This window comes from Lithobates pipiens, unplaced genomic scaffold (genome assembly GCF_037356315.1).
Source record: "Lithobates pipiens isolate NorthernLeopardFrog02 unplaced genomic scaffold, aLitPip1_a1.2 Scaffold_22, whole genome shotgun sequence".
Lineage (NCBI taxonomy): Eukaryota > Metazoa > Chordata > Amphibia > Anura > Ranidae > Lithobates > Lithobates pipiens.
Window position 1 is genome coordinate 62452814 of NW_027507784.1, and position 25604 is coordinate 62478417.

A 25604-nucleotide genomic window follows, 5' to 3' on the forward strand; every position below is an offset into this window, starting at 1 on the left:
AGGAGCGATCGAGAGGGGATGGCCAGAAACCAATGGCCATCCCCTCATCCCGGATCACTCCGGCAGCGAAATGGACCGCCGCATCCAGCGGGAGGGGGTCCGATCGGACCCCCCACCCGCTGGAAGGCGAGCACGTACATGTACGTGCTTGTGCCTGTTGGTGCCATTGAGCCGACGTACATTGCCTTGCGGCGGTCCTTAAGTGGTTAAAGAAGAAGAGAATTGTGCGCTGCATTTAGAGATTTCATAGTTTGCCACGTCACGAATGTTAATTGTCCATTACGAACGCTAGTTTCCAAGACCAACTTCTGGCTTGTCCTTGCTTTCAAGCATGCATGTTTGTACTTTTGTGGACTTGTGTACTTGTTTGTGGATGGACTTGTGTACACACATTCAGAAAATCCAACAACAGACATTTGTCCGTGGAAAATTTGAAAACCTCCTATCCAACATTTGTCCGCGGAAAGTCTGACAACAATTGTCTGATGGAGCATACACATGGTCAGATTTTCAGCCAACAGCCTGACATCACACATTTCCAGTCGGAAAGTCCGATTATGTGTACGAGGCTTAACAGTTTTTAAGGTGTATAAGAAGCAAGTGGCTGCTCAGCCTCCCAGTTCCCCATATGATTAAAAATAACCTCCGGGTGGACTGGTCAAAATGTCCCACTTGCCTTTGATGCATCAGTGTAGTAACTCTGGAGGATGGTGTTCCTTGTGCGAAGTCCTGTATAAGTACCAGCAGGATCAGCCAACCCTTGCCCGACAGACAGTGATCAAAAACAAACACTGCTTTGTAAGTCTAATACGTGTACCTTATTGAAATGAAGGCAGCTGTCAAATTCCTAGTGCCTCCTCTTTCATTGTGGGGCTGAACAATCATTTGTTTAACCCTTTTAACATCTCATACATCAAATACCCACTTCTAAGGCATGCCTTATTTTCAGAGACGTCCCTGGAAGAGTTTGATCTCTCCAGAATGAAAAAGCACATCAGTTGAGATACGAAGACGCTCCCACAGCCTAGCAAAGCTGATGTGATTAAACAGACCTTTCTTGTTCTGCTGAGTATTATGTTGTCAAGACCTCCCGTATGAAGAAATATGCCAGCGTTACTCCTCTGAGTTCTATTCGCATCACCAGAGTCTTATATACCTCTCCTAATTATGAAAGAAATGTCACACTGATTTCATTATCTGTCATGGCATTAATGGTACACGGCCTGCAGTGTAGAAGGAATATTGCCTGGGAGAAAAGGGAAATATGGGGAAAAAAAAAATCACAGCTCTCTTAAAAAGTAGAGTAGATTTGTCTATATGATTGATATCATACAGGTTTGATCTGCCAGAGTTATGCCTCGTACACAGGATCTGAAATTCTGCTAGCAAAAGTTCCGATGTGAGCTTTTGGTCAGAAATTCCAACCGTGTGTAAGCTCCATCGGACTTTTGTTGGCGGAATTCCCGCCAGCAAAAGATTGAGAGCAGGCTCTCAATTTTTGTGTGTTGGAAAAAGTTCAGATCCGAAATTCCGATCGTCTGTACCAATTCCAAGACACAAAATTCCTATGCATGCTCGGAAACAATTAGACGCATGCTCTGAAGCATTGAATTTCATTTTCTCGGATCGCCGTAGTGTTGTACATCACTGTGTTCTTGACGGTCAAAAGTTCAGAGAACTTTTGTGTGACCGTGTGTATGCAAGCCAAGTTTGAGCGGAATTCCGTCAGTAAAATCTTGGATGGTTTTTCCGACGGAATTACGCGTGTGTGTACGGGGCATAACAGTTGCTGATTGTTCTTGTTTCTGAGAAACAGTCTAAGGGCTCATTCACACGTGCAGCCAGGGGCTGGTAAAACCAGGTATTTAAGCCACAGTTTTGCCACCCCCCAACTGCCCACTTGAACACAGATATGCAGCTGCTCAATGCAGTACACATTAGACATGTGCAGAATGGAAAAATGTGTTTTGTTTAGTTTCTGATTTGTTATGTTACTAATTTTGTTTCGTTGATCCGATTGGTTTAGTTTCATTTTCATTCAACTATGTTTCATTTATTCATTTTCTAACAAATTCCACATTTTCAGAATGATTCAAATTCGGATCGGTCAAAAAATGATCGGCCAATTGGAATTCTGTGTGAATTTTGTGCTGGTTGTTAAGCAGCAGGCCGGGAAGCCAGCCACCGTGTCCTTAACAACCAATGACTCATCTGCTGTCAGCAGTCTTCCCCACTGATAGCTGAAATGTAAACAAAACAAAGAAAATTCAGAAAAAGACAGCGTGCAGTCCCCTTTTTTAAAAAATGGTGTGGGGTTCCTTCCAAGATCCATACCAGACCTTTATCCGAGCATGCAACCCAGCAGGCCAGGAAAGGGGGGGACAAGCAAGCGCCCCCCCCCCCCAGTCATACAAGGCCACATGGGATACGTAGTGCCCCTACCCAGTCACCAAAAAAGTGTAAAAAGTGAATAAAGGCAATACAAGATTTTTTGACAATTCCTTTATTATCAAAAAAAAAAGTGCCCCGATGAAGATCCATTGTCAATAACTCTGGGCGTTGCCACTGCCAGACCTGGGGAAAAAAAATTGGCCTCGAACGCTCCCCGCCGACTGCCTGCTCTTCCACCTGACATTTCTTTAGTAGCTAAGGGGCAGAGTCATCTGGGGATGTTAGTTGGTGACCCCCTTTTGACATCACAGACCAGGGCATGCTGGGCCAATTACATTAGCTATTTAGGAAATAGTCAGACGAAGGAGCAGGCAGTTGGCCAGGAGCGTACGACAAGGTTGGAGTTTTTTTTTTTTCTCGTTTTGGGTCCAGCGGTGGCAGTGTGATTAAAAATGGATTTATGTGGGGGATATTGCTTTTTTATTTTTTAATAAAGGAAATGTCAAAAACGTGTGTACTGTCTTTATTCACTTTTTTATGAATAGGTAGGGGTACCATGTACCCCATACTCATTCATATAGGGAGGGCCGGGATCTGGGGGGCCTCCTTGCTAAACCCCCCGCCCACAGTACGTGATTGCGGTGTGGTGCGGCATTCACTGTTAAAGTGATACTAAAAGATTTTTTTTTTAATAACCGACATGTTATACTTACCTGCTCTGTGCAATGGATTTGCACAGAGCAGGCCTGATCCTCTTTTCTCAGGTCCCCTGCCGACTTTCTGGGCTCCTCGCCTTGCTGAGTGCTCTCATAGCAAACTGCTTGCTATGGCGTGTGTCCATTAAAACACAGAAAGGGTCTTGGCTCCACCCTCCACTCCCTCCTCACTGGCTGTAATTGACTCCTGCTCCTGTTTCTAAGCCAGTGATGCGGTAAAGAGCTGGGAGAGCAGAGGTGGCTGGGGGGGAGCTGCACAGACAAGGTTTTTTTACCTTTATGCATAAAATGCAGGGACTGCTGTGAATGTACAATATATATGTAAATAGCTGCATAAATTGTCAGCATTATATAAATAATAAATAAATAATCATGCATCCTCCTGTTTAGGGACTTACAAAAGGTAAAGTGGATCTCAAAAAGTCAAGATTTGCTGTCTGATGGGGGACATCTAGAAATTGATGAAGCAGTGCCCTGAAAAATGTACCTTTTTGTCCTGCATTCCTCCTGAAAATTTGTAATGTACTTCCTGTGTCTAGGCATTTCTGTACCTTAAGACCCCTTTCACACCCCACCGCCCATTGCGTCAGCGGTAAAACGCTGCTATTTTTAGCGTTTTACCGCCGGATTTGCGGTGCATTTCGGCCGCTAGCGGGGCGCTTTTACCCCCCGCTAGCGGCCGCGAAAGGGTTAAAACCGCCGGCAATACGCCGCAATAGCGGCGTTTTGCCGGCGGTATTACAGCGCTGTCCCATTGATTTCAATGGGGAGCAGCGGTGGAGGAGCGGTAAACACACCGCTCCTTCACTGCTCCAAAGAAGCCTTTTTTCTGACGTCCTGCCAGCGCACCGCTGTAGTGTAAAAGCCCTCTAGCGCTATACTGCCTGCAAAACGCCCTGGTGTGAAAGGGGTGTTAGTCTCATATCTGCATAACTGTAGTGTGAATTGACCTCTGACTGCTAGTCTCACTTGATTTGGAATGAGATTTGGTGATAACACTTCTGCTCATTGTTCTCCATGTTTTATCTGTGAATCTGTGCAGGCCAGTCAAGTTTCTCCACCCCAAACTCATTCATATATGTCTTCATTAGACCATGCTTTGTGCACTGGTCCAAATCATTTGATGGAGGGGGGATTATGGTGTGGGGTTGTTTTCCAAGGGTTGGACTTGGCCCCTTAGTTCCAGTGAAAGGAACTCTTAAGGAGTCAGTTCGGGGATGGCCCCTTCCTGTTCCAACATGACTGCGCACCAGTGCACAAAGCAAGGTCCATAAAGTCATGAATGAGCAAGATTGGGGAGGAGGAACTTGACTGGCCTGCACAGAGTTCTTACCTTAACCCGATAGAACACCTTTGTAATGAATTACAGCGGAGACTGCAAGCCAACATCAGTGCCTTCTGGAAGAATGGTCGAACATTCTAAAGGCCCGTACACACGGTCGGACTTTTTGGCAACAAACATGCAAATTAGCTGTTTTGGAGCAACATCCGACTGTGTGTACGCTCCATCGGACAAACTTTTTCTGTTTTCATCGGACTTTTGTTGGCTGTGCGAACGGACAAACTTTCTGGCAACAAAAGTCCGATGGAGCAAAGTCCGACCGTGTGTATGCAAAAGCATCGGACTTTTGTACAAGGTACAAACACGCATGCTCAGAACCAATGCAAAAGATCAGACTACAATACAGAAGTTCACCAAAGGTGGCGCTGGAGTCATTGAACGTCCTCTTTTGAAGCGGCGTCAGTACGTTGTGACGTCATTACGTTCGTGTTTGTTGTCAAAAAGTCCGACCGTGTGTATGCAATACAAACTTGTGGACCACGCCCTTTGTACAAAAGTCCACAGAAAAGTTTGTACAAAGTCCGACCGTGTGTATGAGGCTTAATAGACACACTCCTAAACCTTGTGAACAGCCTTCCCAGAAAAGTTGTTATAGCTGCAACAGGTGGGCCAACTCAATATTGAACCCTACGGACTAAGACTGGGATGCCATTGAAGTTCATGTGCATGTTAAGGCAGGTGTCCCAATACTTTTGGTAATATTTTTAATGCAACTACTCGCGGACTAGAGTATGAGCTTACCTGGTTTCCTCCCATGCCATGGCAATTGAATATGCCAACTTTTTCATTCTCTTTACGGCCCATATTATCTAGACATTGGTTGGTTTCCACATTTCGTATCTAAAATGAAACATATAATCAAATTATGAGTGTATTCAATCTAGATCATGAAGAATTTACATGTGGGGACGTTTCAAGACATTAGGTGGAGACTGGTGCAGAATAGTTCTGGAGAATAACAGTGGCCTTAACGTATATCAACAGACTGGTGGAAATCGAATACGTATGTCCTGTACAAACACTGTTCAGTGCTGCTCTATGGAAACAGAACAAGGTTGCACAAAAAAATGGACACACCTGGTTCAAGGTACTCATCCCGGCTCATCGCCATGGGCAATATCAAGAAGAGAAGAAAAGATTGATTGCACACTTGAATCCAAAAGATGCTGTAGAAATTTCTTTATTGTCACGAGTCAGACAAAATTGCAATGATGATCAGTTGATGCATTTCAACAACTTGTGAACAAGCACGGTTCTTTTTGTGTGAAGCGTGTGACTGCTGAGGTGCAATGAGCTCAGGAACTATAAACTGTAAAGTATCTGTATAACCGCCTTTTAACCCTTGCCCCTTCGTCCCAATGAATAACACATATATAACTGTTAAGTTGGAAAGGGCAAGGCCACAGATTTATTTAAATCCAACACATAACATCTGAATACTTCAAAACCGTGCCTGTCATAGGTATACAGTGAGCACATAATTCCAAAAGGAGGGGAAGGAGATAAGAAGGGGCCTGTCTTTACCATAAGTGCTGGACAGGCCGTCTGCTTCCCATTTCCATCAAGAGCATATCCCCATAACAGCCATTCTTTGCTTGCAAGGTCAAGAAACCGCAGCAAGCTGTGACATACCAATGAAAAATAGAGCGGGAGGGTGGGCAGCTCTTCCAAACTACGCTTCCAGAAGGATCCGGACTTCTTGGGGGCAACACTTTTGTCGAGCTCAGGCCCAGCCCAACCCACTTCCCAACCAATATTTAGTGACCCCTCAGTCACTTTAACCTGCCCTGGTCATGTCCCCATCAGTCAGGGCTCTCTTTCCCTAAAGGGGTTAAGAGGCCTTCATGAAATGATCATCATTGTAATTTTGTCAGGCTCATGACAATAAAAAAATTTCTACAGCATCTTTTGGATCCAAATGTTCGATCAATCTTTTTTTATCTTCTTGATCAGTGCTGCCCTATTTGGGGAGAAACAAAAGCAATCAGCTAGTAAAAGCAGTCTTAAATTATCAAATCTCCGTCAATGATTGGTTTGGGGGTGTCTGCAGAAGTTCTGAGTAGCACATATAGTAAACATACAACTGGGTTCCGATACAGTAGTTATTGGCGGATTGGGTGATGGTCATTGAATCTTTAAAAAAACGAAATGATCTTTGTTCAGCAAACTTTTCATGTTGGATAAAATATGGAAAGTTTAGAGCCCTTGTGTTTTCACTGTTGTCTGTGTCCCCATTGGGGACTTTTATCCCTCTAAGCTTCATCTTGTGACAATTGTGCTGGTTCAGAGAGTTATAGTAAATATAAAATGTTTGAGGTTTTACCTCTAATACCTGGTGTAAAATATCTAATGCCGCGTACACACGATCGGAATTCTGGCCAGAAAAAGACTGATGAGAGCTTTTCATCGGAAAATGCGACCGTGTGTATGCTCCAATTTAGTTGTCCAAATTTCCGCCAGCCAAAAATTGATAGCATATTCTCAATTTTCCCGACGGAAAAACTTTCTATCGGTAATTCCGATCATGTGTATGCAATTCCGACACGCCAAAAATCACGCATGCTCAGATTCAACTACGAGACAGAAGCTATTGGCTACTGACTATTGAACTTCCTTTTTCTAGTCACGTCGTACATGTTGTATGTCACCGTGTTATAAATGATCGGAATTTGATGTGATTGTGTGTATGCAAGACAGCTTGAGCCGAATTCCATCGGAATTCTATTGGGAAAACCATCAGAGCTTTTTCAGATGAGAATTCCGATCGTGTGTACGCGGCATAAGAGATTTTCCCTCACTTTGGAGAGATTTCTTCTTTCTGATGTTTCACCGCAGATAGCAAGGATAACTTGCCATAAATTTGTGGCAGTGTTGAGTTGTAAGTCTGTTAACTTGCTGCATATTTTCACTGGCGAGTTGTACACTTGCAGAGCACTTGAAGCACAAGTTCTAGTTGACACTTTTCCAATTTGTAGAAAATTAGAGTGGCAAGTCTCTAGAAAGAGCAAAGTTGCAGTTCTGAGTCTACAGCAAGAGCTCTGCAAGTCTACAGCATGAAAATTCAGCCACAGTGACCCCTGTGGTGGGATGACTAAAAGCCCTGCTTGCTCCAATGACAATCCAGTAACTGCTTAAGATTGGCATTTTCCCAAATTGACACACCTGGACGTGTCAGTTTCCCAGCAGTCTTCAGTGCAGCACATTACTTGAAAGGAATGGTGTTTTTGAGAAATGGGCAGCAGGAAAGTACTCCGTTTTTTCAGGTATAATAGTTTTTTTTTTTTTTTTAACAGATGGCTTGTTTTTTTTTTAGATTTGCTTTGCTTGCGTTAATATTTCCCGGCTATATTCCTAGTAGAATGATGTCAATACTGCAAATACAGCAAATGTATTTTTACGAAGGAAATGTTAAATCACATTCTTTACTGCAGAGTCACTATACTAAACTAGGAACAAATTACAACATAATTAAACACTAGGGGCCTTGTTTGTGAAAGATGGTGTGATGTCTGAGCAAGAATAAATTAGTTGGCAGATCTATTCATTACCTACTATTGGAAAGCTTCAAATAGCCTCACATAGAAGGTTTGGCAACTGCATGGGGTAAATCAGTTATTTTTCTGAATCTTTGACTATAAAAGTCCTTATCTCTGCCACAGCTTAAAAAATTTGAACGTGTAATATTTTTTTCCTCTATAGACATTAGGCAATCTGTTTAAAAAAAAATGGAAATCTGCATTTATTATGCAGTTGTTTGCAGTTTAATTGCATCGACACCATGCGCCGTAGACAGCGGCGCGCAGGCGCACTGAGCGCGGCATCATCAATGACGAAGATGCCGCGCGTGTCGGCTCCCGTGCGCATGCGCGGGAGTGACATCATCGCGGCTTCGCAGCGGCGGAGCTGCGAGACCCCACGAGAAGATGGATGCGCCGGACTACAGGGGACAGCGGTGACTTCGCTGGCTCCTGTGTCAGGTAAGTGACACATAATGGACTACTATGCGATGCATAGTAGTCCATTATGCTTTGCCTTTTCAGGGAATGAAAGAGGAAGTAAACTCACCAGGGTTTACTTCCTCTTTAATGTGCTTCTTCTTGAGCCACTCCTTTGTTGCCTTGGAGGTATGTTTTGGGCCATTGTCATTGGAAGACCCATCCACGGCCCATCTTCAGTGGTCTCGCTGAGGGAAGAAGGTTCTCATCCATAATTTTACAATACATGGCCCTGTCCATTGGCCTCTGAATGGTCAAAGTCAGTCTGTACTTTTAGCAGAGAAACTCTGTGCTTGACTGTAGGGATGGTGTTTTTAGGGTCATAGTCAGCATGTTTTTCCAATCCTTCTCTGAATCATTTAGATGTTCATTGGCATGAATGTACATGTTCCTTCTTGAGGAGAACTCACCGTGTTTTGAGGAAGAAAAATGCTGACTATGACCCTAAGAACACCGTCCCTACACTCAAGCACGGTAGTGCTAAAAGGTACATATCGACTTTGCCACATTGAGGGGCCAATGGATGGGGCCATGCATTGTAAAATCTTGGATGAGAACCTTCTTCCCTCAGCCAGAAGACTAAAGATGGATCATGGATGGGTCCTTCTGCATAACAATGATCCAAAACATATAGACCCTTAATTTCTTTGCAAGTGGGCAAACCTACAATATCTGCAGGGGATCAAATACTTATTTTCCACGCTGTATATATAGTTTTAATTTGTTTTTTGTGTAGGAGTAGGGTGGTGGTATTGTCAGGGCCTGGGCCTACATTTCGATTAAAGGCTAACTTGTTTTCTCATCTTTTCTGGATTATGTTCTTTCCTAACTGGTATTGGTTAAGTTATTAGGATTTAAAGAAGAAGTAAACCCTGATGAGTTTACTTCCTCTTTCATTCCCTGCAAAGGTAAAGCATAATGGACTACTATGCATCGCATAGTAGCCCATTATGTGTCACTTACCTGACACAGGAGCCAGCGAAGTCACCGCTGTCCCCTGTAGTCCACCGCATCCATCTTCTCGGTGGGGTCTCGTAGCTCCGCCGCTGTCATTCGGCGAAGCCACAATGACGTCACTCCCGCGCATGCGCACGGGAGCCGAGATGCGCAGCATTGTGCGGCATCTTCGTCATCGACGATGCCACGCTCAGTGCGCCTGCGTGCCGCTGTCTACGGTGCATGCGCCGTAGACAGCGGTGCCCGTCTTCGGGCAAATATCTCCTAAACCGTGGAGGTTTGGGAGATATTTCTTGGACCTACAGGTAAGCCTTAATCTAGGCTTACCTGTAGGTCAAAGTGGTTTGTAAGGGTTTACAACCACTTTAATGCTTTACTATTTATGTTAATTTGAGAGCAACATAAATCAAAAATAATATAGCATATACAATTGAGACACAAGTCATATTGTAATTGATTTTTTTTTTAATTATCTTTCCTTTTCATTTTGTAAACTCGGTATTTGTTGTAATGTTTTGAAATATGCGAAGCAATATGGCAACCTGGAGGCATTCTGTATACAAATAGTGTACAGAACTCCCCCAGAAATGTAATTTCTTGCTTGTGTGATTGGCTTACTGATTTTCCCAGAAGTCAAATTTTGGGAATCCCCTTCAATGTGAGATATTCCCTAAGGAAAATCACATCTAAAGGGATGCAGACCCAGCAATTTCCTCATTTTAACTGTGGGCAGCTGAAGCTGCTGTCTGTTCACTTCCTAGATTTACACAGAAACACACCCCCAGCTCTGCAACTCTCATTGGCCCTCTTTGGACTCATCCCCCCTTCCTTCCTGGCAAACTCTCACTAGAGTGAGAGAGAAAGAGAGCTGTGCATGATGTCATAAGCCTAGGCTTTTTTCCAGACTAGAAACAGGAAGGGGGCTGTATAAGGTATTTACTGGCAGAAAAAAAATGTTTTCCCAAGTTAAAACAAAAGAGGCAAAAGATTTAATAGGTGGGAAGTTGAAAAAAATTACTGAATTTCTACTTTAACATACAACAAATCCTTACCTTGCATGTGAAAACCTTAGTTTAGAGGGTAACTTTTGTAGAAAATATATAGCAAATAAAAAGTAATAAAGCATATAAAATTATTACACAAGCCATGCTATACTTAAATGTTAAATGCTATTATTACTTGTCCTTTTCAATCTGCAGCACTGTAATTTTCAGAAAAATGCTATGCAATAAGGCTACCCGAAGGCCCTTGGTATACTGTTGGTGTATAGAATGCCCCTAGAAATGTAATTTCCTGCTTGTGCAATTGGCTCATTCATTTCCCAAACAGTGGGCACTATGAGGTTGATTTACTAAAGACTGTGCACTTTGCAATATACATTACCATCAGGGTTAAAGAGCCCTACTGGGATCTCACATGAAGTGTGTCCTCAATGTTCAGTAGGAAATTGCAGACAAAGGTTGTCATATTGGATCCCACAAGGTTTTTGGACTCCCAGGTGTTTGACACATTGAGGTTGATTTACTAAATGCAAATAAACTGTGCACTTTGCACTCTGCAAGTGTAGTTGCTCCAGAGCTTAGTAAATCAACCCCTAAGATACAAGCATCAGGGTGTGCACGCCAAAGTTCAAACACACATGAGTATATACACTATCTCACAAAAGTGAGTACACCCCTCACATATTTGTAAATACTTTATTTTTATATTTATCTTTTGATGTGACAACACTGAAGAAATGACACTTTGCTACAATGTAAAGTAGTGAGTGTACAGCTTGTATATCAGTGTAAATTTGCTGTCCCCTCAAAATAACTCAACACACTGCCATTAATGTCTAAGGCTGCTTTCACACTGCAGCGGGAGCGGCGGCAGCGGTAAAGTGCCGCTATTTTTAGCGGCGCTTTACCGTCGTTTTAGCGGCGTTGTGCGGGCGCTAGCGGGGTGGTTTTAACCCCCGCTAGCGGCCGAAAAGGGGTTAAACCCGCCCGCAAAGCGCCGCTGTAGCGGCGCTTTGCCGGCGGTATTGCCGCGGTGTCCCATTGATTTCAATGGGTAGGAGCGGTTTAGGAGCGGTGAATACACCGCTCCTTCACCGCTGCAAAGATGCGGCTAGCAGGACTTTTTTCACCGTCCTGCCAGCGCATCGCTCCAGTGTGAAAGCCCTCCGGCTTTCACACTGGAGTTAAAGGGGCCGGTTTTTTTCAGGCGTTACACAGGCGCTATTTTTAGCGCTGTAACGCCTGAATACCGCCCCAGTGTGAAAGCAGCCTAAACCACTGCAACTAAAGTGAGTACACCCCAAAAGATAAAATGTCAGAATTGGGCCCAATTAGCCATTTCCCCTCCCCGTTGTGATGTGAGTTGTTCGTGTTACAAGGTCTCAGATGTGAATAGGGAGCAGGTGTGTTAAATTTGGTGTTATCACTCTTACTCTCTCATATTGGTCACTGGAAGTTGGCAACATGGCACCTCATGGTAAAGAGCTCTCTGAGAACTCTCTGAGGATCTGAAAAAAAGAATTGTTTCTCTATATAAAGATAACCTAGGCTGTAAGAAGATTGCCAAGACCCTGAAACTGAGCTGCAGCACTGTGGCCAAGACCATACTGAGGTTTAACAGGACAAGGTCCACTCAGAACAGGCCTCGCCATGGTCGACCAAAGAAGTTGAGTGCACGTGCTCAGCCTCATATCCAGAGGTTACCTTTGGGAAATAGACATATCAGTGCTGCCAGCATTGCTTCAGAGGTTGAAGGGGTGGGGGGGTCAACCTGTCAGTGCTCAGACCGTACGCCACACACTGCATCAAATTGGTCTGCATGGCTGTCATCCCAGAAGGAAGCCTCTTCTAAAGATGATGCACAAGCAGACAAGTACATGAATTACTGGAACCATGTCCTGTGGTCTGATGAGACCAAGATAAAGTTATTTGGTTTAGATGGTGTCAAGCGTGTGTGGCGACAACCAGGTAAGAAGTACAAGTGTGTCTTGCTTACAGTCAAGCATGGTGGTGGGAGTGTCATGGTCTGGGGCTGCATGAGTGCTGCCGGCACTGGGGAGCTACAGATCATTGAGGGAACCATGAATGCCAACATGTACTGTGACACACTGAAGCAGAGCATGATCTTTTCCCTACAGAGACTGGGCACAGGGCAGTATTCCAACATGATAACGACCCCAAACACACCTCCAATATGACCACTGCCTTGCTAAAGAAGCTGAGGGTAAAAGGTGATGGACTGGCCAAGCATGTCTGTAAACCTAAACCCTATTGAGCATCTGTGGGACAACCTCAAACAGAAGGTGAAGGAGCGCAAGGTCTCTAACATCCACCAGCTCCTTGATGTCATCATGGAGGAGTGGAAGAGGACTCCAGTGGCAACCTGTGAAGCTCTGGTGAACTACATGCCCAAGATGGTTAAGGCAGTCCTGGAAAATAATGGTGGCCACACACAATATTGACACGTTGAGCCCAATTTGGACATTTTCACTTAGGGCTGTACTCACTTTTGTCGCCAGCAGTTTAGACATTAATGGCTGTGTGTTGAGTTATTTTGAGTGTACAGCTTGTTATACAAGCTGTACACTCACTACTTTACATAGTAGCAAAGTGTCATTTCTGCAGTGTTGTCACATGAAAATATAGAATAAAATATTTACAAAAATGTGAGTGGTGTACTCTGTGAGATACTGTATATATATATATATATATATATATATATATATATACATACACACACACAGATATACACTTTTATGGCAGAGATCAGTGGGAGAGCTTTCCAATCTCCCTGCCGGCACAGAGTGCTAATGCGCATGTAAGGTGTGCACTGGGGTGTGGGGTGTGCCCAGGCCACACCTATGATGCCGCCCTGCAACTTCTCTCAGAGCACTGAGAATGCACCGGATGATTACAATGAATAAAATCTTTCCATTCAGAATCAGACTGCAAACAGACATTTCTTCAGAGCAACAAAAGGTAGAAATCTGTTGAGTTTGTTGAAACTTCCTTCTGTAATGCACCTTGATCACCCAGAAAGGATTGTTTTTCTATCAACAAAAGCGGACTACATGTTTTATTGTTTTTATTCTGTTGCAAAGTATTTGTAACCACATTACAGGCATACCCCACTTTTAAGTACACAATGGGGTTTATTTACTAAAGCTGGAAAGTGCAAAATCAGGCAAATTTCTGCATAGAAACCAATCAGCTTCCAGGTTTTATTACCAAAGCTTAATTGAACAAGCTGGGGTTAGAAGCTCATTGGTTTCTATGCAGAAGTGAGCCTGATTTTGCACTTTCCTGCTTTAGTAAATAAACCCCATTGTGTATTTAAAAGTGGGATAGGCCTGTACAATAATTAATGTATTTATCATGTATCTCTATTCCATGACAAAGCATGAGTACCCAAATGAGTCGTTCCGTTACATTTTTTTTTTTTGATTACCAAAAAAGGAGAAATGAAGTATTTAATGAAAAGGGTAAGAAATCATACCTCACCAAGTGAAAAATAACGCCTTGGAATCTGGGAGTCTGGATAGATTGTTTCAAGGTACCAGGAAAATGGATGACACTTCAGTTTTTCTCGAAGAGCCTTCCTCTCTGACACGTCACCGTAATCAACCTTGACAACACCTGGAACATTGGGAGGACAGCTTTTATTTAATAATCTTCCCTAGGCAATGTGTCAGCAAGTTTAATGTTCCTTTGCAGAGCTGCTCTGATTAACTTTCAGCCTCATTCAAGGAGGAAGTGCTGCGAATCGCTGCAAAGTGATATAATGCCCAAAAACCAATGAGATTTCAGTTTACTAGAGTCAAATGAAGAGTTATAGAAGGTTAATGGATGAAAAAGTTCTTCTTTAACCACTTTAGCCCTGGAAGATTTTACCCCCTTCCCGACCAGAGCACTTTTTGTGATTCGGCACTGCGTCGCTTTAACTGACAATTGCGCGGTCGTGCGACGTGGCTCCCAAACAAAATTGACGTCCTTTTTTTCCCACAAATAGAGCTTTCTTTTGGTGGCATTTGATCACCTCTGCGATTTTTATTTTTTGTGCTATAAACAAAAAAAGACCGACAATTTCGAAAAAAAAAAAAAACATTATTTTTTACTTTTTGCTATAATAAATACCCCCAAAATATATATAACAATTTTTTTTCCCTCAGTTTAGGCCGATATGTATTCTTCTACATATTGTTGGTAAAAAATATATATACATAATATACATATATTGATTGGTTTGTGCAAAAGTTATAGCAGCTACAAAATAGGGGATAGATTTATAGCATTTTTATTATTATTATTATTATTTTTTACTAGTAATGGCGGTGATCTGCGATTTTTATCATGACTGCGACATTATAGCGGACACATCAGACAATTTTGAGACATTTTTGGACCATTGGCATTAATACAGCGATCAGTACGATTAAAAATGCATTGATTACTGTAAAAATGTCACTGGCAGTGAAGGGGTTAACACTAAGGAGCCGTTAAGGGGTTAAGTGTATCCTAGTTTGTGTTCTAACTGAAGTGGGATGGGGACAGTGCAGGGAAGGTAACAGATCGCTGTTCATACTGTGTATGAACAGACGATATGTCAGTTCTTCCCTCAGAGAACTGGAAACTGTGTGTTTACGCACATAGATCTGGGTTCTCCGTACTCTCAGCGGCGATCGCGGGAGCCCAGCGGTGATTGAAACCGCCGGGAACTAGCATCAGCTCGGGAGGGGGGGGCGTGCCTCTGGTGGTGTGCGCGTGCCCCCTAGTGGCTACATGGCGAAGCGATGTTACATAACGTTGTTTCGCCCAGCCGTGCCATTCGGCTGCAGTACAACTGCGGTGGCTGGTTGGCAAGTGGTTAGCCACTTAAGCTCCAGAAGGTTACGCCCTTCATGACCAGGGCATGTTTCCTATTTAGAACCATGCTACTTTAACTGGTAATTGTGCGGTCATGCAACACTGTACCCTAATGAAATTTATTTAATTTTTTTCCACACAAATAGAGTTTTCTTTTGGTAGTAATTGATCACCTCTGGGTTTTTGTTTTTATTAAATTTAAATTAAATTTTTTTATTATATAATGGAAAAAAGACAACAATTTTGAAAAGAAAACCCAATATTTTTTATTTTCTAGTATAAAACATATCCAGATAAGAAAAAAAATATTAATAAATTTAGGCTAAAATGTATTCTGCTACATGTCTTTGGTAAAAAAAATCCCAATAGGTGTATATTAATGGTTTGTGGGAAAGTTATAGCATCTGCAAACAAAAGTTCATATACTATATATATATTTTTACTAGTATTGGCAGTAATTAGAGACTTATAGTGGGAATGTGATGTGAAATGCAGCGGACAATCTGACAATAACTGACACTTTGAGGTTTATTTACTAAAGGCAAATCGACTGTGCACTCTGAAAGTGCAGTTGCTCCACAACTTAGTAAATGAGTAGAAGCTCTGCTGACTTCCATCATCCAATCATGTGCAAGCAAAACTGCTGTTTTTATTTTTATTTTCCTTGAACGTGATTGGGTATTCTTTGCAAAGTGAAGCTTTACTTCATTTACTAAGCTCTGGAGCAACTGCACTTTGCAAAGCGCACAGCCTATTTGCCTTTAATTAATCAACCCCACTATGGGGGTTATTTAATAAAGAAAAATCCACTTTGCACTGTAAGTAAAGTCTCTGTAGATCCGAGGGGGACATGCAAGGAAAAAAAAAAACAGCATTTTATCTTGCACATGATTGGATGATAAAACCAGCAGAGCTTCCACTCATTTCAGATCTACCCCTTAGATTTAGAGCGACTGCACTTCCAAGTGCACTTCCTTTTCGTAAATAACCTCCTATGTGTACTAGACTAAATTCCACAGCCATTTCCATTGACACTAATTCAGTGATCAGTGCTAATAATAAACACTGTCACTGTACTAATGACACTGGCTGGAAAAGAAACATATAGTGGCAATCAAAGGGTTAAATGTCTGCCTAGAAAGTCTAACATTTGTAAAGTCTGCTGCCTTGACCTGCTTTGCAGGGAGATAAAATATAAAAATAAAAACCATGTCGCTGCACTCTGTTGAGAGTGCAGTGTTGTTTACTAACACAGGGCTCTCTTCTGTCATTTGCTCAGCCGATCAGCAGGTCCTGCCCATAAATCATTGGCCAGTACCTGCTGATCAGTTTGTGCTTTAGCGAATGCCAGCACAGCTGGGGCATTTTTGCCCTGTCGCAGTATTAGTGCAGTGGGCAGTCTTGAACTGATTAAAGTTTATGTAAACCCGATGTGCAAGGTGCGGAGGGCGTGTGCGGAGATGTGAATGAGGTTCTGACAGGCTCTCTCCCTGTGTCTCCGATGCTCCGCATACAGTGGCTGGGAAGACGGAGCGGTTGAGCGGCTGAGTGGAGCGGTGACTGGCGGGACTCGGGTAAAAGTGAGGAGACAGTGGAGAATCCGGAACTCGCCGAGGGGAGCCGAGGCATTCCGAAATACACCGGAAGTGGCCGAGCCCCGTCGAAGCACGCCGATGTAAGGACACGCTGTACGAGAGACACCCGCGGGAGGCGTTACGGTCGGGTACTGCCTTGGGGTACACGTTGAGAGTGGTGAGAGGAGTTGTGAAAGGCTGTGGTGTGGAGGAGAGCTCAAACTATCAAAAGCCCTGAGGTATGTGAAGGGGGACTGGGGGGACTGGACGAAGACAGAGGAGCCAGTATAATTAATAGCAACGAAAGGGGATATCTGTCCCCTCCATTCCAGACCCCAGACCCAGCTGCTCAGTGGTAAGAAGAGTTGCATGTGTATATACTAGCGCTGTGTATTAAGGGAGACTCCAACTCACATATTGGGCGGATTGATATCTCACCACCTCTAAGTACCCCAAGCTGGTTAATAACGGACAATCCGATCTGAGAATCATAAAGTACAAGGTCTGTGTGAATGTTTGAACTGTTGGGGTTTTTCTTCTTCTTTTTTTTTTTTTTGAAATCGCATAAGCGAGGTATACCCTGTTCACAAAGATATCGGTACTGAGCTAAGTTTTTAACGAGGGAAAAATGACTGATTTTGGCTGGATGCATATCTAGTTACCCAACCCAGCATACGGGTTTTTCTTGTCCCCCCCTCCTCCGTTATAGTCTCCCCCCCCCCCTCCCTCTTGCCCGGGCTCCCTTTGAGGTGTTAAGGAAACATTCACCTTATCTTCCTAAGGTTCTTTGGACCATAATAATGGTTTTCTTTTTTTTTTTTCTCTACTATCACTGTAATTGTGTTGCCCTTACTGATTAAAAGCCTCTACCTTAGTAGTGACTTTGGTAGTAATCCTGAATAAAAGATGTCAAGGCGCCGAGGAGAGGAACATGTGCTAGTGGAGAATGAAGGGATACAACATCCTCGCTCCTCAAAAGAAAATAACTCACAAGTAGCACAAGCAGCTGCAGCAAAATTAGAGCGATACACTCGCACACAAGGTCAGTCTCCAATAAAGGGAGAGCAATCGATACTATTGGGCCAACCTACACAAGTGAAGCCGCAACAGGGGGGCTCAGTGGATAGAAAAAGCCAGGGTCAACCCTCAGCATTAAATACTACTGGTGCACCAGGCCTAAAGAATGCAAGTAAACGTCAAGGGGCAACCCATGGTGATACGGAAATTATTGCTAAGAGTATTCCCCCCGTCGAGGAGGACCCAACCCTAAGAGAGGTTCTTCAAGCCATTAACGTATGCAAAACGTCATTGGGAGAGTTATGTGGTCAGTTTAAGAGTATGAAGGAGGAGCTGTCATTGATTAGACAGGAAATGCAAAAAGCAGCAGAAAGAACAGCACTGCTAGAAACAAGGATAAGTCAAATGGAAGATGATCTGTACCCAGTGCAGCAAGAAGTTAATAGTATGAGGAAACAACTAGTCAACCAATCTACCAGAATGGATGAAATAGAAAATAGACTCCGCAGAGATAACATAAGGATGCTGGGACTACCCGAGGGATGTGAAGGCCCTGATCCTATAAGATTCTTAGAATCATGGTTTATAGAAAAGTTTGGTAGAGAAAAATTCTCAGCTTTTTTTTTCAATAGAAAGGGCGCACGAGTCCCTTTTAAGCCCCCACCTACGGGGGGTCGTCCCAGGCCAATGATCCTGAAATTTTTCAACTATAATGACAAAGTGGTATTGATGCGTAGGGCAAGAGACTTGGGCAATGTTATGCATGATGGTGTGAAGATCTCCTTCTTTCCAGATTACTCACCAGAATTACAGAGGCGTAGGGCTGAGTTCTTAGAGGTTAAACGTACCTTACGGTCCCATGGGATTACATACGCCCTTTTATACCAAGCGCGTTTGCGAATAGCGGCGCTGGGGGGAATACAGCTGTTTGAATCCCCGGGTGATGTAGTCTTATGGTTGGAGGCTAACAAAGAGTCATTATAGATATGTTAGGGGGGTGGGGGAGGGGTGAGGGGGGGAGCGGGACTTCTTATGTTTCATTTTTTGTTATTGAGCATCTTTTTTGGAGCACGGGGAGAGAGTTGAGAGTGGTTTAAATGAAGTATGAAACATTGATAGAAGGGGAGACAGGGTTAAAGGTTGTGGTAATTTTTGTCACTTGTTTATTATCACTTTTGGTTTTTGTATCTTCCTCGGTGGAGGAAGAAGGTCATAAGAGTGGGGAAGGGAAGGAAGGAAAGGATGGTAGGGAGGAGCGTGAGAAGGCCATGTGTACCCCCCTGGGGGAGTGCCTAGATAGGTGGAGGGTTGGGGGGGTGGGGTGGGAGGGGATTGTCAGGAATGGGTGGAAAGGGAGAGAGGGAGGATTGGATCAAGTAATTTTCGAGTTAGGGGATTATAAGAAGTTGAAGGTTGAACACTGTATAGCGGGTGCACAAACAGTAGTTAACTCAGAAGTTAATATTATAAAGATGATACACTTGTGGGGATTTTGTAATTTAGGAGGTTGGGGATGGAGCACGTATAGTGTATTCTCATCCTTTTGTTCACCTTATTGTTTTTTTATGTTGAATAATGCAGGATAAAATACTTAACGTTGCCTCCTGGAATATAAGAGGCCTGGGGAGCCCAATTAAACGAGCGGCGGTCTTCTCGATGTTGGAGAGGCATGGGATCGGACTGGCTTGTCTGCAGGAGACACATTTAACAAAATCAACCATACCCCAACTTAAAAATAGGAGGTACCAAAATCAGTATCATTCCACTTATACATCTTACTCGAGAGGAGTGAGCGTGATGATAGGAACGGGTGTGAGGTTCTCCAGCAGACAGGCCAGTATTGATGAACTCGGTCGTTATGTTTTTTTATATGGTAGTTTGGAGGATAAACCTTATGTTTTAGCGGGTGTCTATGTACCGCCCCCGTTTAAGATGGAGGTGGTGTACAGACTTATGGACTTCTTGGTGAACAAGGAGGAGGTTCCAGTTATAATGCTGGGGGACTTTAATGAAGTGCTCGACAGATGGACTGATAGATTCCTCATTAAACGCCAATTGGGAGAGACAGGGTCAACAAGATTGAGTCACTTCCTGAGGGAAGTGGGACTGTTAGACATGTGGAGAGTGAGGAATGTGAACGTTAAGCAATATTCTTGTTTTTCAAGTTCACATTCGACACTCTCCAGAATAGATCTGGCCCTGGGTAACGAGGAAGCACTGCAAGATGTAAGGAATATAGAGTATTTGCCTAGAGGGATATTGGATCACTCACTACTGAAAATAGCATTGAGTATAGGGGGAAAAAAAAGATTAATAGCGGGGGGCTGGAGAATTAGTCCATTTTGGCTGGAATTACTGACGGACGTAGAAGAAATTCCAATTAGAATAAAAGAGTTCTTAGTATTTAATATAGATACGGCCCCAGCTAACATAACATGGGACACACTAAAAGCGTATGTCAGAGGCATTTTGATCCATCAGGTAGCTAAAATTAAACAGAAAAATAGGAGTTGGGAGGAAAAGATTAGGAAGGAAGTAATAGAGGCAGAGGAGAACTATGTTAAAGAGCCCACTTATGAAAAGAAAGGGATATGGTTGAATAAACAGCAGGGGTGTAGATCATTAATTATAAAAGGGGAAGAAAATAAGCGGTTATTTCAGAAGCAACGTTATTTTGGAGAAGGAGAGAGTGTGGGTAGGATGCTGGCTCAGTTAGTAAAAACTAACTCCCCCCCATCTATAATTCCAGTGATTAAGTCTACGAACGAGACAGTCCTCACAAATGGGAAGGAGATAGTAGAAACATTTAGGGCCTTTTATGAGGACCTATATAGAACTCGAGGTCAGAGAAACGAAGAAGATATGGGTGCTTTTCTGGAGAAAGTGAAACTCCCAACCCTCACACAAGAGGAGAGGGAGGATTTGGAAGCCCCTTTAACTTTGAGTGAGATACAGCAGGCGGTGTTAGGTATGGCCAATCAAAAATCTCCAGGGCCAGATGGCCTCCCGGTGGAGATATATAAAAAATATAGTGAAATCTTACTTCCAGAATTACTTAGGACTTTAAAGGGGGCAAAATTAGAGGGGAGACTACCCGCATCTATGAGGGAGGCGACCATTATTGTGATACCTAAGGAAGGGAAAGATCCCCAAGAGGTAGCCTCGTATAGGCCGATATCACTCCTATGCTCGGACGCTAAAATTTTAGCTAAGGCACTGTCAAATAGGTTAAATAAGGTAATTAAGAGGCTTATACATATAGATCAGACAGGCTTCATTTCAGGGCGATCAACCAGTATGAATATAAGAAGGGCATTTTTAAACATTCAGGCCCCTCCGGTGGGTGTGGGTTCGAGGGCCATCCTGTCCTTGGACATGACAAAGGCCTTCGACAGCTTAGAATGGGAGTACTTGTGGCGTATCCTGGAGGGGTGTGGGTTTGGTCCCACACTCATCGGATGGATTAAAATGATGTATAGTGCCCCCAGTGCGAGAGTAAGAATAAATAAAGAACAATCTGAAAGGATAGAAATGGGCAGAGGGACAAGGCAGGGGTGCCCACTTTCCCCAATGCTCTTTGCTATCGCAATGGAGCCATTAGCGATTGCTATTAGATCAGAACCGGGGATATTAGGGTTTCAAATGGAAGAGGGCAGGGAGGAAAGGATCGCATTATATGCGGACGATGTTCTCCTATTTTTAGGGGACACTGGTCAATCTCTGGTAAGGGCAATTAAATTAGTGGAAAACTTTGGAGGATTTTCGGGCCTAATAATAAATTGGGGGAAGTCAAAGCTGCTTCAATTAGATAATCCAGGCGTGGGAATCGCAACGGGGATACCGCGGTTAGAGGTGGTAGAGGTAATGAAATACCTCGGCATATATTTAACAGCTGACCTAGAGCAGTATGTTGATAAAAACTTGGTCCCGTTAATGGGTAAATTTAAGCGAAGCTGTGATGCCTGGAGTCGACTCCCACTGTCAGTAGCGGGCAGATGCAGTCTGATAAAGATGATATGGCTGCCACAATTGTTATATGTCCTGCACAATGCCCCAGTGTGGATAGGGAAAAAGTGGTTTAAAAAATTTGAGACCCTCTTCCGGAAGTTAATCTGGAAGGGGGGAAGGCGAGAATTCGACTCCAGGCATTACAGCAGCCAACAGACAGGGGGGGATTAGCGGTGCCTAGCCCCAGGAATTATTATTTAGCAGCTCAGCTGCAACACCTGGTGGGTTGTGATCAGGAGGGGGAGGTTAACCCAAATGGCAGTGCAATGCTGATAGGAGCCCCACATAAAACCGTGGTGGAGGTACTAGAGGCAAGTTCTTTTCACCGTAAGGACCCCATAACAAACATGGTAAGCAAAGTATGGAGAACGGTAAAAAAGATGCTGGGATGTAAAGGATGGTCAGAATATACCCCATTATAGGATAATATGAATTTGCAAGAAGTACTGTCAATTGGGAAAATCAGTACCTGGGAGAAGAAGGGTATAATTAGGTTAAGTCAAATATATGATGGTAGAACTTTGAAAACATTTATGGACTTAAAAAGGGAATTTGATGTACCGCAAAAAACATTTTACCGATATTTGCAGCTTCGGCACGCCCTGACAGCGCAGTTTGGCCCACAGATACCTGAATGGGATAAGATATCCCTACCCCAGGAGATAATGAAAATAGATAAACCCCAGGGAGCTATATCCGCCCTTTATGAATTACTATGTAAGACCTCTGAAATAGAACCAGGCCTAGTTAAGCAAAAGAAGAAGTGGGAGGAGGATATAGGTGAAATCACAGAGGAACAGTGGAAGAGAATATTGGAACTAGGACCATGGGTATCGGTCTCCCCGTCACAGAAAGTATCACATTTAATGTTGATATATAGGGCCTATTTCACTCCTAAGAGACTGCTACTATTTGGAAGGAGGATGGACGCCGACTGCCCTAGATGCCGAGGATATGGGGATCTTATACACATGATGTGGAGGTGCCCAAAGCTTTTTCGATATTGGGAAGGAATAGTAGAAATCATAAATAAAACCTTTGGGACTAAGCTGGATCTAGACCCCAAAACCTGTATTTTAGGATATATACGAAAATAACGGGAGAACAAAAAAACACTACGTTGGCAGTTATACGGTGTTTATTTCAGGCGCGGAAATTGATCGCGCAGAAATGGCAGTCTGAGAGAGCGCCTCTTTTGAGTGAATGGACCCAAGTTATTAATGATTTAATTTGGAAAGAGAAGACTACATACATACGCAGGGGAAACCTTAGCAGGTTTGAGAAAATATGGAGGCCATGGTTGAATGAAATAGGGTACCCATCTGATCAATAAAAAATGGATGAAGAATAGGGTAATTTAAAACTACGGAGGGTAAGATTGGAAGCTTGTGTTCAACCTGGAGGGGGGGGGGGGTCGGGTTGGAGGGGGGGAGGGGAGGAGGGAGTAATAAAAAAAAAATGCTGGTTAAATGAAAACAGAAAATGCTGAAACTACTCAACAAAAGAAATATCTTTGTTACCGCTCGGCATATAACCTGTTTTTATTTTATGAAACTTCTATCTTTTTTTTTTTTTTTTTTTTCTGTATGAAGTAAAATAAATAAAAAGAACTTAAGTATTAAAAAAATAAAAATAAATAAATAAATAAATAAATGCATATGATGGTTCAGCAGCCCAGCCAATTTCACACAAGTGGTGACAATAAACTGGTTAGTAATATGGGGCATCCGTGCCACGGCGGCTGCTGTAATCAGTACAAATTGCTGGCTGTCCTCCGATGCAAAAAAAAAAAAAAAGAAAAAAAAAAAAAAAAAAGTTTATGTAAACCCCAACAATGACAACAACTCTTATTTGCTACCTTTAGTCTGGTAAATATAGGATTATACGTTTTTGGTTATATCTGACTGATAAATGCAAAAAAAATAAAAAATTGTTGATTCTTGTTAGAAATTCAAAAATGTCTGTATATTGTGTAGACTTTCTGTGTTATCTCAATGAGTCTAATTAGTCTTTCTAGTTCTGATCTTAGTACTACATAACGATAAAACAGGTTAGGGGAGAGGTTTCACCACTTGCCAGCAGTATAACTTAGATATACGGGGTGAAGTGGCACGGCTGCTCCAGATCATGTACCTAGTACGTGATCCAACACCTCCAGGTCTGAGGCTCGCATCACACACAGCAGGAGGCCAGCGATGGGCAAACTCGATGCCTGCCGGCACCCACCGATTGTTCAGTACATAGACAGAATGGCAACCTGTAAACAAGGCAGATCACCGTTCTGTCAGTAGAGAAGGCATTGATCTTGTGTTCCTGCAAAGCACAGACACAGATCTATGCCTTCCCTTAGTAAAAGCACCTCCCCCACAGTACACAAGCACTGGCTAGGAACACATTTGGTCCTTTTGGCCCTTGATGTTACTGCCTTGCCAGCCTTCCCAGCCAGTGTCATTAGTACAGTGACAGTGCATATTTTTAGCACTGATTACTGTATTTGTGTAGTGTCACCGGTCCCCAAAAAGTGTCAAATGTGTCTGCTTTATCTGCCACAATATCGCAGTCCTGCTATAAGTCACCAATTTTTACTAGTAAAAAAAATTAAAAAAATAAATATATCCAATAGTTTGGAGACACTACAACTTTTGCGCAAACCAATCAATATACGATTATTGGTATTTTTTTTACCAAAAATATGTAGCATTATATACATTGGCCTAAATTTAAGAGGAAATTTCAATTTGTTTTTTTTATATATTTGTTTTATAGCAGAAAGTAAAACAAAAATATATATATATTTTTCAGAATTGTCTTTTCTTGTTTATAGGGCAAAAAATAAAAACAGCAGAGTTGATCAAATACCACCAAAAGAAAGCTCTATTTGTGGGAAATAAGGACATCAATTTTTATTTGGGTACATGACCGCGCAATTGTCAGTTAAAGTTATGCAGTGCCGTATCTCATAAAATGGCCTGGTCAAGAAGGGGAGTAAATCTTCTGGAGGGCAACTGGTTAATTAGTTTAGCAAAAGAAATGGGCAGGACTGACACCACTCGGGCCCACAAAAAAAACCCCCAAAAAACTTTGTGTTGTCAGCCCACAACAAGGCTAAGGCCGCGTACACATGATCGGACATTCCGACAACAAAACTCATGGGATTTTTTCTGACAGATGTTAGCTCAAACTTGTCCTGCATACACACGGTCACACAATGTTGTCGGAAATTCCGAACGTCAAGAACGTGGTGACATACAACACATATGACGAGCCGAGAAAAATTAAGTTCAATAGCCAGTGCGGCTCTTCTGCTTGATTTCGAGCATGCGTAGAACTCTGTGCGCCAGAATTGTCTACACACTATCGGAATTTCCGACAACGGATTTTGTTGTCGGAAAATTTGAGATCCAGATCTCAAATTTTGTGTGCCGGAAATTCTGATGGAAAATGTCTGATGGAGCCTACACATGGTCGGAATTTCTGACAAGGAGTTCCCATTGAACATTTTCCGTCGTAAAATCTAACCGTGTGTACGCTGCATAAGGTTTCAATCCCCCCAAGTGCTCACTCAAAGCCTAACATGACAGCCGGAGGGGTTCATATACACAAATGTAGCTCAGCATGTCAATGCTGCCTGTCAAATTCTCCCAAAGAAGAAAACAAATAAAATTAGACATGCTATCTGCCAATAGAACTTAACCAAAAAGTGCATTCTATGCATCCAAAAATATAGAAAATATACCAAA

General features: G+C 42.9%; 1 protein-coding gene across 3 annotated transcripts in view; it reads right to left on the reverse strand.

Annotated features, from left to right (window-relative positions):
- Positions 1-25604, reverse strand: part of GALNT13 (polypeptide N-acetylgalactosaminyltransferase 13) — a 538975-nt gene that overhangs the window by 75051 nt on the left and 438320 nt on the right. For all 3 annotated transcript variants that reach the window (XM_077447668.1, XM_077447666.1, XM_077447667.1), the window contains exons 8-9: positions 13899-14038; positions 5191-5289 (exon numbers count right to left, since the gene is read on the reverse strand). In XM_077447668.1, the coding sequence (XP_077303794.1) occupies positions 5191-5289; positions 13899-14038 (239 nt within the window). The remainder of the gene's footprint in view (positions 1-5190; positions 5290-13898; positions 14039-25604) is intronic.